Consider the following 14,945-nt stretch of genomic DNA (forward strand, 5'->3'; position numbering starts at 1 on the left):
AAAAATATAAACGATTTTAAAACAAATGGTGACTTTCACCAGTATAATACTCAAAACAGAACTAATTTGAGTGTACGACCAGCCAGGTTCCAGATGATAAACCACTTCTTATATGGAAATTACATTCGTTTTTACAACACTCTCCCAAGCGAAATTTGAGAATTATCACTAAATGAAAGACCTTGTTAAACGTAAATTATTTAATATAGCTTTTTATAATTTTACGTATATTTAAATGACCTAGTCCTCGGGATTGATTTGCGCTAGTTCAAACAATTTTAATGACTCAAAACTTAGCGATTAAAAAGAGTGACGGAAAGCTTCCTGCCAAAACTTCATGCCCTTCAAAGTTCCCTTGACTTGCGAACTGGTAGTAATTGTAAATTTGCAATTAATTTAGCTTTTCTGACGTTCATAAGTATACTTGTCACCTAAATGAATAAAGCCATTTTGAGTTTGAAGGATAGACTAGATGTAATAGTTTATGTTGTTTTGATTTTCATTTCTAAGTTTTAGTACTACTTAGAACAATAAAATAAGTACTGCTCGTTTTTTTTGTTGTGATAAGTTGTTTTTTCAATGAAAGCAATTATATATTTAAATAAAGGTTTATTTAATGAAATAATATCATTCACATATTTTTGGATTTTGAAGTTAATTTGTAAAATATATTTACACTAGTTTAGTATAATTAAGATTTTAGGACTGTAATCCCTCCTTATTTTACAATAAATAATTATACCTATGTAATATGTGTAACAACATTTAACTAACATACAATTTCTTACAAGGATAAATATTTTTTTATATTAAAAGCGTTTAATTTTCTTCTAATAAAATTACAGTCAGATTAAAAATATATCTAATATAGAATACATAACTTTATTCATATAATGATAACCAATAAACAATTTTGTTTATGATGTTTTAAATAAAAAGAAGTAAAGTTTATATCGTGTCAATGTATTCCAAGAAAGCGAGACAAATATCTTAATACGTAGCGATTGAGCCTTTTAGGATGTTTACTGCATACTGATTATCGTAGAGAGTGGGTATTTTCCGATCTTTTAGAACCAATAGGGAACTGTGAGAAGTCAATTTCGTCCATAGGATAATCGGGTCTGTAGCGCTTCTTGTCTAGGCTTGAGCTGAAAATATTATCTTAATTAAAGCTTTATTCCGTTATTGTCTATGTGAATTTTATCTGTGTACTTCGTGAATTTCCATAAACTTTATAGAAACACAAAATGATATCTATTTCAAATAGAGTTTTCTGATGGGAGTGTTGTAGTAACTGTCAATTTTGATTTGGCGCCAAAAATATAATCAAAGAAGTTTTAGCGTATAGAGTAAACTTATACCACAAGTTTATCAAAGTGTTAAGCACTAAGGTATGCGTAAAATATTATTATAATCACCACTGTCACCAGCCTCGGTGGTAATTAAATCATCAATCATCTTAAAATTAATTATTCTTACACGGTAAATAAAACTTTGGACTGGAAAATTTTAATTTTTTTACGTTATTAAAAAAGAATATGACTTGGACAAAATTGCTATGCAAAACCAATATATATATCAAGACGGAAGTAACAAAGATTTTAATACGCTCACGCTATTGTTTGAAAAGGATAATCCGATTACCCAAAGTGGGTGTGATGGCTTAGCTACAAATTTCACTAATAAATGTGACCTTTAACTTTGCTATGATACCAATATCAAAAGATCTCTAAGAGTTTTGCGGTCCAAAGTTTCACAAGCTGCGATGTAAGTTTTGATATTTCATATTTAGATTTCACTACGAACATTTCTAATTAAATATTAACATTGGAGTTGAACTAGCTTTGAGAGTTGAGAATTGGAATCGGGTAATAATAATAATTAGTTTTGATGATTGTATATGATATTTTAAATATATCACAGCATAATATTACACTTATATATTTATCTAAAACGAAACGAGGTACTGTTAGTTATATTTTTGATTTTGAGACCTCTTATCTTTAAACTATTAAGGCTACTTTAATAATGGTAGTAATTTAAAAAAGTAACTCAATTCTTACACTGGGATGTCCACGTAGTTAGGTCCCATGAACGGGTAGAATCTCTTGAACGGGAAGGGCATGGACGACTGGTCTATTTCGTCGAAGTTTCGCTTCTTCACAAATGTGTTCAAGTTCGATCTGAATAAGTTTAAAATTGTTAGTTTTAGATAAATCACCTTAGTTGAGAGAGAACTCGAAGATCCAGGGTTCGATCCTGACGAAAATAAAAAGCTGCTTTTAATTTAATAATTTAGATTACCAATGGCATCAGACATCTAGATGTCTAATCTAAATGCTAGCGGTTCCACAAATAGGAAGTATAAATATATTCAAAAAGCAAAAAAAAAAGTAGAAAGAGTTCATAAAACAATGAAAATCAATTTCGTTATATTACTGTTCTAAATATTAACAAACGACTCTTCTCCGCTCCCCTTTATAGAACAAACTTTCTGAGCCCATAGTAGGTTACTATAAAATATATGCCAGAAGTGCTTTTAGAAGATTCTTCAAAAGTTTGCTTAAAGATTTCTTTTATAAATTCTTTTAACAAAATAGGCCTCTTAGAAATGAATTTAAACGTGAATTTCATTATTTACATAATTCGATGTTTTTGTGGTTCCGACATCGAGTGACTTGCAGGGTAAGTTGAAATTTTGTCATATTACGCCATCTATAGCCGGGAACTTGATGTTTACAAATTGTTTGGAAATTTCTACATTTGTAGGCGTTTAATAAGTATTATTCGAATGTTTAGTTCTTGCCATCAAAGTTGACAAAGTAAGAATAACATTAAAAGACAACACAGCGGGTAAATGGCGTCAGCATCAAGGGTACTCTGTGGCAATCTTTGATTAATTTTATTTATTTATTTTTATGTTGAGATTAAATTGTACGTTACGAATTATAGTATACTAGTTCAATTGTATATAAATACTAAAAGAATAAATTATTACATAGCATTATTCAATGTTAATAATATAAATCAAAATATATACAAGCAGTTAACCGTTTAAAACTACAAACAACTCATACAAAGTTGAAATCGTGTGACGGACTAAACAAACGGATTTCCCCTGTGTGCTATATGTCTTGCAAATTTAGTAAGATCATTTCAAATTCATAAGCACGACCATTATTTTGTCCTACCCAGTATTGACCAAAGTTTAAGCTCGTTAGAAGTTAGTAAAGCTTTTCCAAGGGACAGATAAGACGGTAAACGGAAAATAAAAAGCTTCAAAGTGTCTTTAGGTTAATATGAACCAAATTTGGGGTATTGGTCGATTTTTACGGCTATGACACCCGTAACTCTTAATTTATTTCATCGATTTAAGTCGAAAGAAAATTTGAAAGAATTGGATTCGAAAATTTTGGGGCGTTCTTTAATTTTATTTAAGTGAACGACAAAACATTCCGGTGCTAAAGAAAATAAAATGAAGAGAGAGATTTTATAATTAATGGAATGTCATAGATATGTTAAAGAAGGCTCTGCGAATATTAATAATTAATATTTTTTACTTTTGCTTTACTACAAACTGGAATCATCACTAAGTAGTTTCGTAAACTATACGAAAAATACTTATATTAAGTAGAAGTGTTAAAATGTTGAAATTTTGGTAAATTATATTTTATTTATGATGATTTAATAAGTTAGTATACACTACTTCTGATATATAAACGATACAATTGATAATAACTAGTACTCACCGGTCGATTTCATCAAAGTTTCGTTTTGGCAGACCATCTCCGTAATATCCGTATTCGAATGGCGCAACCAGATTTCTACCAAGTGGACTAAAAAATAATATATTTTTAATTAATAGTCAACAGTCATATAGTTTATAAATAATAGCGTCGCGTAAATAAATAAAATTTCGAACGATTAATATGTTCAAACGTTTTTCACATGTATGAAATGAGATGGTCGATGGCAATTAACTGATTCTATATTTATATGATACTGACTGAAGTGTCTCTCGTTATAATTCTCAGACATTGAAGCTAATATGTAGTATTGTAGTAATTACCTTATATATTCATAGCGTCTTCCCAAATGTGACATGCGATGAGCCTCGCGGACTTGCCTCACCAAATTGTGTCCTATAGACTCGAGGTTTTGTGGTTTGTTACCTATATTAATAAACGGAGTATAGAATATAATTTACAAGCCGTAAATATGATTCCATCTTATACTTACCTGTTTTGATACTTAATATACCCTTATGTTAAAATACGAGAAAGGCTTAAAGGATATGTTTCTAAGCGAATTTACTTAATGTTCTTTAGGAAATTGGCTCTAAAATGCAGGGTAAAAAAACGAATGTATTATGCATATTTATTTTTAATTCAGAATCACATACATTAAAATAAATTGATAGTTACAGCTTGCAGATGATATCACTAATAAATTGATTAATCTATATTCACACTAAGTTGCCACCTCCTATGGAATCAAGCTCACGGACAAAGTTTCCCCCTCCGATAGAATCTAAGTTGCGTACGAAGTTACCTCCGCCAAGAGAGTCAACGTGCCGTTTGACTAGATTCGGTCCACCTATGGCATCTAAGTTCTTCTTTACCAGGTTACCCCCACCGATAGAATCCAGATTTCGTACGAAATTTGCCCCACCAATGGAGTCTAGGGTACGGACAAAATTTCCCCCACCAAGAGAATCAACAAATCGTGCGTAATGTTCATTGTCAATACTTCTACCAAGTAGAGTTGAACCACCTAAGTTGTCCAAATTTTTGCCACCCGTAAGGCTTCTTCCCAAAAGGCTACTGCCACCAAGTCCATCAGTAATTCTTCCATTTCCAAGACTTCGGCCCAATAAAGTGCCTCCGATGCCATCCAGATTCCGTTGATACCCGTTCCTCATTTGCGATTGCAATATAAAATGTAGAAACCTTTCCAATTCCTGTCTTTCTCTTATCTCTGTAAGAAATAATAGCTATTGAAATAATCGTTATGTATTTGTAAAGCAAAGCAATATGTATGTACTTACCAATAATGTGCCCAAAAAGCTTGTGCGTTAAGAACTGTGCGAATCCATCACCAAGAGTCGTGAATTGTGAAAGTGTGCAAAAAGTCAATTATTGTGAAGACTTTAAGATACTGTGCACGGGGTTAAAGGAGAACACTGAGTGGCTTTATAAGTTAAGTGATTGAATTACCAAATTGGTGTGAAAACCATAAGGTGCTCAGGTAACTGTGCCGTATTTTTAGTTAAGTAGTATCTTACCATTGTCGTAACGATCAGCTGCGTTGTGCTCTTCTTGCTCCTGTAAAATAATAAATATGTTACAAAAATTATGCATGAAAAATGTATGTATAGGTAGAGTAAACCATTCCTTATATGGAAATTGTTTTTACAACAAACTCCCAAGCGGAATTAGAGAATTATCACTAAATAAATTAAAAGCCCTCGGTAAACGTAAATTGCATTAAAGCTTTTTATAAATGTGACGTATATTTAAATGATGCTGATCCTTGGGATTTATTTGCTCTAGTTCAAACAATTTGTATGACTCAAAACTTTAGCGATTAAAAAGAATGGCGGAAAGTTTCTTGCCAGTTCTTCTTTCCCGCTCTACGCCCTTGAATTGCGAACTGGTAGTAAATGTAAGTTTACAATTAATTTAACTTCTTTTCTGACGTTCATAAGCGCACTTGTTTAAATAGAGTTATTTTGAGTTTGAGTATTGTTTGTTAAAATATATTCTATGTATGTGCGTTAAGGATATTTTATTAAAATGTAGAAAAGTATTCATAAAATATGTGGCATCACCTATGAAACCCTTTGTAATAACATATTTTATTTGCTTTCTTAGAGTCAATACGAGTTCGGTCCGTAAATACTTGAATATGAGAAAATCGTGATACGCACACAAGTAGTTATGTTTGTCATACTACAAAAGGTTTTCTTTGTTCTAATAAATTTTCACAATCGGATAGTCCCGAGGAATACGAAGAATTTTAAAATACTCTAGATAGTATTTGCACATGTTTACTCTACAACAATGTCTATTTTTATGGGCCTATACCATTCTCTGAATATGAAAGGAATTTATTTGGAAATTTAATTCGTTATCAAAATGTCTCAAAAACAGAGCTAGCAATTATAAGTAAAGACTAAATTATTCACCCAATTAACATTTTCCAATTAAGAAATGTAATTTTCGTAAGCTCTGGACTCGATAAAATTTTCAAAATTATAACTGACGGAAAACGTGAGATTTTTGCAAATATCCATCGCTAACAATTCATTGCTCATTATATGATTTTTCAATTATTATAAAATAAAGACTGCTAAAGGTATCTACTACAATTTACGAACAAGGTAAGGCTTCTTAGTATGCTCTGAATTACGGGTATAAACCGTAATCTGTCAGATACTGGAATGTTGAAACCCATGGAATCCATAATATGGCAATTACTTTGTTTTTGTTAAACAATAATTTGGTTCCTACCTGACGAGGGTCAGCATTGCAGCAAACAACTAACGTAACCACGGCAAACGCCACAAATCTGCTGACACGTAGCATTATTTCTGTAAAAAAAATTAATTAAATATACAGCCCCAACATCGAGTCCAATTGTAATATAAAATTTAACAAACATAGGGTTTTATAAGTAAATTTCACGTGGCCTAGGTAAAGTTCAGTGACATAACAATACCGTAATAACTTTATTCACTTATTTAATTTTTTTTTGCGATCATCAAAATTAGTTTAGAGGTAAGAATCATTTTTTTTTATATTTGTCGTAAGATATGTATAACAGGGAAATAGCTGGTTTAACTAAACTTATTTTTTACTCAACCACATAGTAGATAATTAAACATATTAGACGATGATTATATCACCTCTAAACAGGGAAACTTCTGAAATATCCCAACACAAGTCCACATAACAATAATCTTGTTTGTTTTAGTTTGTGAACCATATTGGCCTCAATACACGGCCTCTACGATTTCGTAGCATATTGCTACAGTAAAATTGCTATAAGCTACGATGCCTGCTTCTTGCAAGATTGTCGTAATGTGTGCCTGATATTTAAGGCTTCTTTTATGCAAGAGCAAAGCCTAGTAAAAGAGAGCTTTTTCATAATCCTTTTGAGTACACTAAAATATATCACTACATCATGTCTAAAGATTATTTGAATAATCAAAGTCACAACTTAAATAACATAATTTTTGCTCTATGAATTGGTTTATTACCACAAAAAATTATAAGATCTTTAAAAGAACCATCACAAAACCGCTTAAAAGTATCGCAAAACAACGAGGTCAGGAGTAACTAACTTCTAACTCTAGCGGCATTATTTCTATGAATAAGTATACTAATACGTATCGTAAATAATTTTATTAAAAAATATATAGATACAAACGTATATATGTACAATGTTTTCAATACACAATATCGACATGTGCTGTGTGTTCACGCATCATTTACACGAGCTGCAAGTCGTCGTGACAATGTTCAGTGATAAATTGAGGGACTATTTATCAAACTCACCATAAATACTGTTAAAAGAGGTGTTCATTTAATGACTACTTTTACATGTATATTTTTAATATCATTGTAAAGACACTTTTCTGAAAATAAATTTCTGTATAGAATTCCTGTATTTAAATTTATTCACAGAATTAATACCTTACATTCATTTTCAACATATAGTTTTATGATACATTCTCAACGTCATATTTAGCATTTTATTACATTAATTAAAAATGTAATAAACGAAAAAACGCCATGAAACTTCCAATAGTGTTGGCGGTTGATATCTCGATTCAATATTAAGATTTTGTACACCAAACCAAGGATATGCCATCAGTGGTTCGACATTAGGAAATTAACATCACATCGAAAACAAACACGTCGCACTCAGTATCGCATCCTGATTAAAAGTTGTACAGTAACTGAGCAACATTTTGTAATTGTGTCAACTCGTCAAGGTACTCTAAAGTTTGTATACGAAGGTATAGGGTACGCGGAATTTTGTGGTAGTCATAACTATGACTACCTAAGTGTAAACTAAGTTATTTACTCCTAAATTATTTAATAATATTCTACATTAAAGGAGTCTTATCGTTTTGAAAGAAATACGATCAGATCCCACTGTTGTGTGCATAATATCCTGTTTATTCCCAAGATATCAAGAGTATCTTAAATATTGTACATAGGCTACTTTGTTTAAAGAAGACTTTAATTTATTTTAAAAAGTATTACTGCACTCAATGATTTCCTATAAATTATTCGTCTCGTCTGGTAGTCAAACAGAGTCAAAAACACTCCTTATTTTTTTGATGCCAATGAAGAAATGGAAATAAAATAATAATTCTTCTTATTTTATTAATGCATTGACAGTATTCGAATTAATGTTCTTCGAGTATTGTATAATTAAACCGTTGCTCACAGCCTTGGATTGCACTTAGTCGTAATAAAAATATATTTCAATTTGAAAGGCGACAGGCGTTTTCATTAGTGGGGGGTTAAGTGACGGTGAATATTTTAGTGAGGGTTAATCAAATTAATAAATGTACCTTAGGTGTTTCAGCCCAAATGTAAAATAGTAATCCTTCCACTGTATGTTAAAACTATTGCAGTGATTTAAATAGATATTTATATCCCGTTTTGAAATTCAACTATATGGGAAGGCCTTTAGAAGACTTACACATAGAACTAACACGGAAAGGCCGTTTTGAGACCTTAACCCATTTGACATATTCAAACCACTGTCATCTGTCCACTGTCAAAATGTGTTTATCAGTGTTTTAGTTAAAGCAGTGTTATTGAACTGCTTAGATTTTTGAAATGCGTTAACGTGTACACCGTTCAATATTTCTAAGCTAAAAAAAGGATTCCATACGAAAATCGACTCAAAACTTTTATTTTATACGTTTCACTAAGTTGTGTAAACCTTTGTACATGAGGGAGTTAAATCTCAAATATTTCTTCGTGATTAATTTGCGTGCCAAGTTTTAATAAACAATGTTTGTTTACTTGATGATTATATTACATTGTACCTTTGCGGTACAAACATGGTTTTTATAACAGTTTACGGATATAAACGAACTTCTTTAATTATTTTCGAATATGTTATTGAAATGCATAGCATTTAATTTTCATTCGTATATAGCTACTGAATTAGGGTATAACTGAAAGCCTCGTCTTGCGTTAGAAAGAAAAATAAACATGAAATATATTCGCTATTATTTTAAATGAAGTATGATATTTTAAGCCATAGATTCTAGAACAGGGGTTAATATTAAACATTGCCCATAATTATACAATTTTATAGCATCTGTCTAAATCAGGCCTAAAGAAAATATAAAGTAGTTTATATATTAATGCTGTTTGACAACTTTGGTTTGTCATAGATAATATTCTAGACTCATACTCGTATCAGTAGAAACATATATATAAATTTTTAAGCTGTCAGTATATTAGTTGTAATAGTAAGGCTATTTGCCTTGTTACTTGTCACTGTAAATACAAATGTAGGGTCCCTAAGGTATAGAGAATTCGTAATCGCTTTATGATGTTCTTTGTATAGAAAATGTGATCTTTCATGTATATAGGATTACATAAAGGTCTTTGAAAGCACACTAGACGTACCCTGTTAATAATAAATGAATAAGGTGAAAGAGAAAACAGATTTTAAGAATTTTCATCCATATTTTTACATTTACAATGATAATGTCATACAAACAGAGAGTGTTATATGTGGAGACGCATTTTGTTTCAAATTTGGTTTACAATGAGATATTGAATGAGAAAAAAAGACAATTTGAGCCGGATTTCCCGGGTAACAAACAATTTATGTGGTTTCTAATTACGAGTGCAGTACGATATTATTTAATATGTACGTGAGTTAACTAGTTAAAAATATCATACATCAAAGATAATACGAACGAATGACAACAACGAAAACTAATAAAATGATTTTAACGCACAAATGTATAACAATCGCCCAAAGTCTTATTACAAGATTAGTACGTTTTTGTCTTACAAAACTGTTACCCTCGCGATTAAACATGTTTTCTACTCTACTAACCAATATATATATAAGCAAAACATACATTTACTTTTCTGTATCTGCCTTTAAAAATTTATTAATAATAAGATTTCCTAATTACAAATAATAATATATATCTATTCCAGGAAAACTTATACATACAACATTAATTTAAGAAGAAACTTTGACAGTTCGTCTCCAATGTATTAAGATTTAAGAAAGTTAAATCTCTGGAGATGAGAGTAAATCGACCGTGTATTGAATTGGACAATTTTACTAAAAGTTACCAAGATCATTGAAAATTCTTTATATCCTTGAAATAACTTATAAGTGTGGTTTTTTATAAATACCAACAAATAAATACACACTGGTAACCGTAATTTCATCGATTTATAATATTATTTTTACGACTTCATAACCACTTTAAATATTTATTTAGAGAGGGATTAAATTTAAAAAATCCCTGTCCTATCCAACAATACCTATTTTTATAAAATATATACTAAACCATTTCATATATATCAGACTCTGCATTCAATTCATAAAAATTGGTATCATTAAGTTCAGAATTAATCTGTTGATCTACTTTTCTACATTTACCTTGAAGATATTACACGTGTGACTAATATAATGATTGCTTAGGATTTTTGAATGGAATATTTTTAGATATTGAATTGGTGATCAAAATAATAGAAAAGTTTTACCAATGATATGTATCGTCATTTACAAATATTAATGCGTGTATTTAACTATATTCATTATATTGTTAAAAAATTAAGTTTTGATTTTAAAATATTCAAAGAACTATATGAGGACCAGCTGCGAATAAAAGATATACTAAAGCTATCTTGTATCGTTGGTGTATTTGCTACCGCAGCTAATAAATGGTCTACCCAATCAGATATTAGATACCCTAACATTAACCAAGATAAGTTGTAAATTAAAAAACTACTTTTATATTCGTTTGTCGCGCTCCTAAACAAGACTGCTATGGTTACATTAATACAAAGCACAGCGGTTTTCTAATGTAACATATTGTGATTATATTATATTGTTTCGTAAAATCAAGAATAAAAAATGCAACTAAAATTGTTTATTTAGTTAAATTGTATTTCTATAAAAAAATAACTTTCGAATAACTCTCTAAAGGTATACGAAAGCAACATATATTTAAATTGTTATTTAACTTTAAATTTTAAGATAAAATATATTTCTCTTACCTTTCACAATAATGCTGGTTTGGGATTGTTGTTAAGTCGGTGATGTGGTGCGTTATGCCGTGGAAGACTTGAGAGCGGCTTTTATATGGTTGGGAGGTTTGGGCGGGCGGTCCGCCCCACGCCTCGTTAATGCAACAAGCTGCCTCACGTATCCTCTATTACCAATTACCTATTGTCATCCCTATTTTATTATGATACTGTCTCTTTAAAAGATAAAATAAATATGTAACTGTATTCATTATTTGTCAATTTTTAATTATTATTATTAATATGGGGGGTGTCTTATTAAAACACTATTATGTTACTGTTTAAATGACACTAACGTTATGCTGGAAGATTTTTTTATTCGCATACGAGGTTGTTTGTTTTTGGACATCTCGTAGGTTAGTATTATTAAAATAGTACTTATAGTTTCAATAGTAGTATGTTTATATAGTTTTAATATGTATACAAAAGTTTTTTATGTCAATATTTGAAATTTGTCAAATTCTTTCATTACATTACTTTCAAAACGAATTGCCCTAAAGTACCAATGGCACTTAAACCTCACCAGTCTCAGATTTCTTTTTCGTGATGGTTTGTCTTTTCTAATAGGCAAGTAGGTGATTTTCCGTGCCTGAGGCACTCCATCGACTTTTTGGGTCTAAAGCATGCCGGTTTCCTTACGATGTTTTTCTTGGCCGAAGAGTATACGAAGATATACCGAAAGTCCGTTGGTGCATAGCCGGGAATCGAATCGACGACATGAGAGTCACTCGCTGATAATGCTCTTTAATAATTGTGATAGACCTCATGTTATATCTCTATAGTCTAAATGCATATTAAAATAATATTCGTGGAATATTCATCCCAGAACTAAAATTTCAATTGAGTTAAATTGGTTCTGAGAATCCAATGTTGATTCAGGCTAACTACGATAGTATCCTACATTATAGCATATTATTTTGAAGTATACTGTATTGTATGTGTAACTAAGTTATGTTTACGCAATATGCATCGAACATGTTTGATTATTTTCTCTAGCGACGTTTTTAGAGTATACATAATAATAATACAATGGCGCTATAACCCATAGTCTTGGCCTCAGACATAATAGACTAGGTGATCAGACTTCGGTCGGACATATGTAGATTTTGGATTTGAGACAAGACAGTTTTTCAAGTAAGTTTGCCTTCTTCATACTTGCGAGTATACATAAGATGCGCAGACTGAAATTCCATTGCACATTCTGGTGCACCGCCTGGGAGGAACCTACGACCTCAGGTATGAGAGTCGCACGCTGAAACTACTGAGCCAACACTTTTTTAAAGCTATAAGGTATAAAGTTATGTAATAGGAAGCAAACGGGCAGGAGGCTCACCTGATGTTAAGTGACACCGCCACCCATGGGCACTCACATTTATTTTATTCTGCCTTTTGAAATAGTGAAACTCAGCTGCAGGTATTCGACTAAACAACTCCTCGGAATACTCTCCATGGTAAATGCGGTAGAAGATGCTGAGGGACCCCACATCTCTACGCAACGCCAAGGGATCGAGCCACAAGGAAAGGGACTGGTCGGTGACGATTCGAATCGCTCTTCGTTGAATAAGAAGCTGGTACTGGGGAGCTCCCGCCCAGGGGTGAGAATAGTACTCCATGTAGGCTTGGGTCCATTTGTGCTTTATAGAGTTGCAAGCAAGTGCAAGCTTTATAGAGGTTAATTTAGCCTTCCCTTCCAAATGACCGTGAAACTGAACGTCATTCGATATATCAACGCCCAGTCTTCCGATGCTAGCTGCGGCTTTAAGGAGAGTGCCTTCAAAGAGAGGAGTAGCGAAAAGGGGAGCTTTTTAGCGGAAAATCTAATATCTATACAATATATTGCTTATTATTACGACCATAGGACTTTAAGTAGAAACTACTATTATATGTTCGTCGCTTCAAACTTAACTTTGGAAGTCCAAGGGACTGAAAGATTTCTGACGCAAGTCTTCAGTAGACTAAACATTTGTATAACATACTAGTACGAATGTGTTACCAGCCTTTCACGCGTTCGGCCATATTTAAAATTATTATTTTTACTCCGTATAGATGAATTCTATATTCCTTTAATAACTTTTCACGTAGAATGTAAGACGGAAAAAAATGTGTCATGTATAGAAAAATTCAGCAAGATAGCTAATAATATTTTCAATTTCAACAGAAATTTCACATAACTTCAGTATAATACTTAAGTTATTCGTCTTCTTGGCGTTACAGAATTTATTGCATTTTTGAATGCAATAAAAATTTAATGATATGAAGACGTCATCCTAAATTTTAAAGCTATTTATAGAGTGCATGCAAAAGCTTTTTATAATCAAAATATGGTGTAATTTGTCTTTTCACACTTAAAGAAAGTTTTTAGAAGGGAAGATACAAAATGATGTACTATACATTTATTACTTATTAAATCATTGATAAAAATTTACTTAAGTTCAACTTGTTATCACACTCTAATGTTTTATATAAGAGAACACAATTTTAACAAGTTATTGCTCTAACAAACTTTTCTAATATATTTTAGGACACGGTCCAGTTTGTGCAGCTTTTTAAGCACCACAGGTTAACTAAAAATACTGGGGATTTTTGTAAATTGGCGATCTAGGTTCAAAATCAATTTTTCGACGGAGGAGATACCTAATCTGTGTATGTATTTTTACGTTATTTGCAATCTATTAAGTATTGTTCAGAAGAAAATACGCCTTGTATTATATTGAAAAAATTTGGTTGATTTGAATTAAATAATTCTTTTAAAATCTAATGTCTGATCTAATCTAATGAGACAACTATCCATTATCGAACTATGAAAAGTGAAACAAATAAAATTGTATCAAGATTAATGTACCATTCTGTATGCAAGACGCATCCTATTATATTATGTCATTAGTAAGATGACGTACTTTGTAATTATTGGAGTCTTGACGAGTCCAAATTATCAAAGGGCTAATGTTTAATACCAAGAGGACAGTGATAATTTTGTATATATATGTATATCTTTGACTCAAACTTTCAATCATCAGAAATTATTATTTAGAAACTTTAAAACTTTGAAACTTATACTGAAAAAGGGTTTTTAAGTAAATTTTGAGACTTGTATCGTGGAGTATAAAGCTTGATGTTTTTAACGAGTGATTATTTATGACTGTTATTCGTTCGCAAACTATTTAGTTTAAACTTTGAAATGCTACGTAAATATACAATTTTGAGTTGAGCCCTTAACAACATTGATCTTTTCGACTACATATTTAATTGATTGTTATTCGGCTTTCAGCCAGGCTAAACTCTGTAGACCAGTGTTGTCCCAACGTGCGGCCCACGCCTCACAGAGGGAAAATTTGATTGTTAAGGGGGGGGGGGGTCGCAATCGAAATCGGCTCGATATATCACAACGTGGAGACTTGACACTGAAGCTAACCAAATTGGAACCTCATATAAAATCTCTGTGCAGCAAGCATGAAGCACAAAGCTCTCACGAAATTAAAATAATTTATAAATTATTTGGAATTTGAATTTCAGTTTTCTGAAAATTTACTTAATGTGTTTCGTTAAAAATTTGATTATTTCTAAAACCTTTTAAGAACAAAATAAGTTAAGATTTTTGTAATATTAAACAATATGTATGTAACGTGTTGTAAAGAT

General features: G+C 31.4%; 1 protein-coding gene across 2 annotated transcripts; it reads right to left on the minus strand.

Annotated features, from left to right (window-relative positions):
- Nucleotides 1-720: 720 nt before the first annotated feature.
- LOC123709756 (orcokinin peptides-like) lies at nt 721-11,361 on the minus strand. Of its 2 annotated transcripts, XM_045661289.1 has the most exons (7): nt 11,283-11,361; nt 6,513-6,592; nt 5,285-5,324; nt 4,070-4,172; nt 3,750-3,836; nt 2,064-2,183; nt 721-1,148 (listed from the first exon to the last, which is right to left on the minus strand). In XM_045661289.1, the coding sequence occupies exons 2-7, from the start codon at nt 6,585-6,587 to the stop codon at nt 1,037-1,039; spliced, it is 537 nt and encodes a 178-aa protein (XP_045517245.1). In that variant the 5' UTR covers nt 6,588-6,592; nt 11,283-11,361; the 3' UTR covers nt 721-1,036. The 2 variants fall into 2 exon arrangements, with proteins under 2 accessions (XP_045517245.1, XP_045517243.1); XM_045661287.1 differs by lacking the exons at nt 721-1,148; nt 2,064-2,183; nt 3,750-3,836; nt 4,070-4,172 and adding an exon at nt 4,374-4,977.
- Nucleotides 11,362-14,945: the final 3,584 nt, after the last annotated feature.

The sequence above is a fragment of the Pieris brassicae genome, chromosome 5, assembly GCF_905147105.1.
Source record: "Pieris brassicae chromosome 5, ilPieBrab1.1, whole genome shotgun sequence".
Lineage (NCBI taxonomy): Eukaryota > Metazoa > Arthropoda > Insecta > Lepidoptera > Pieridae > Pieris > Pieris brassicae.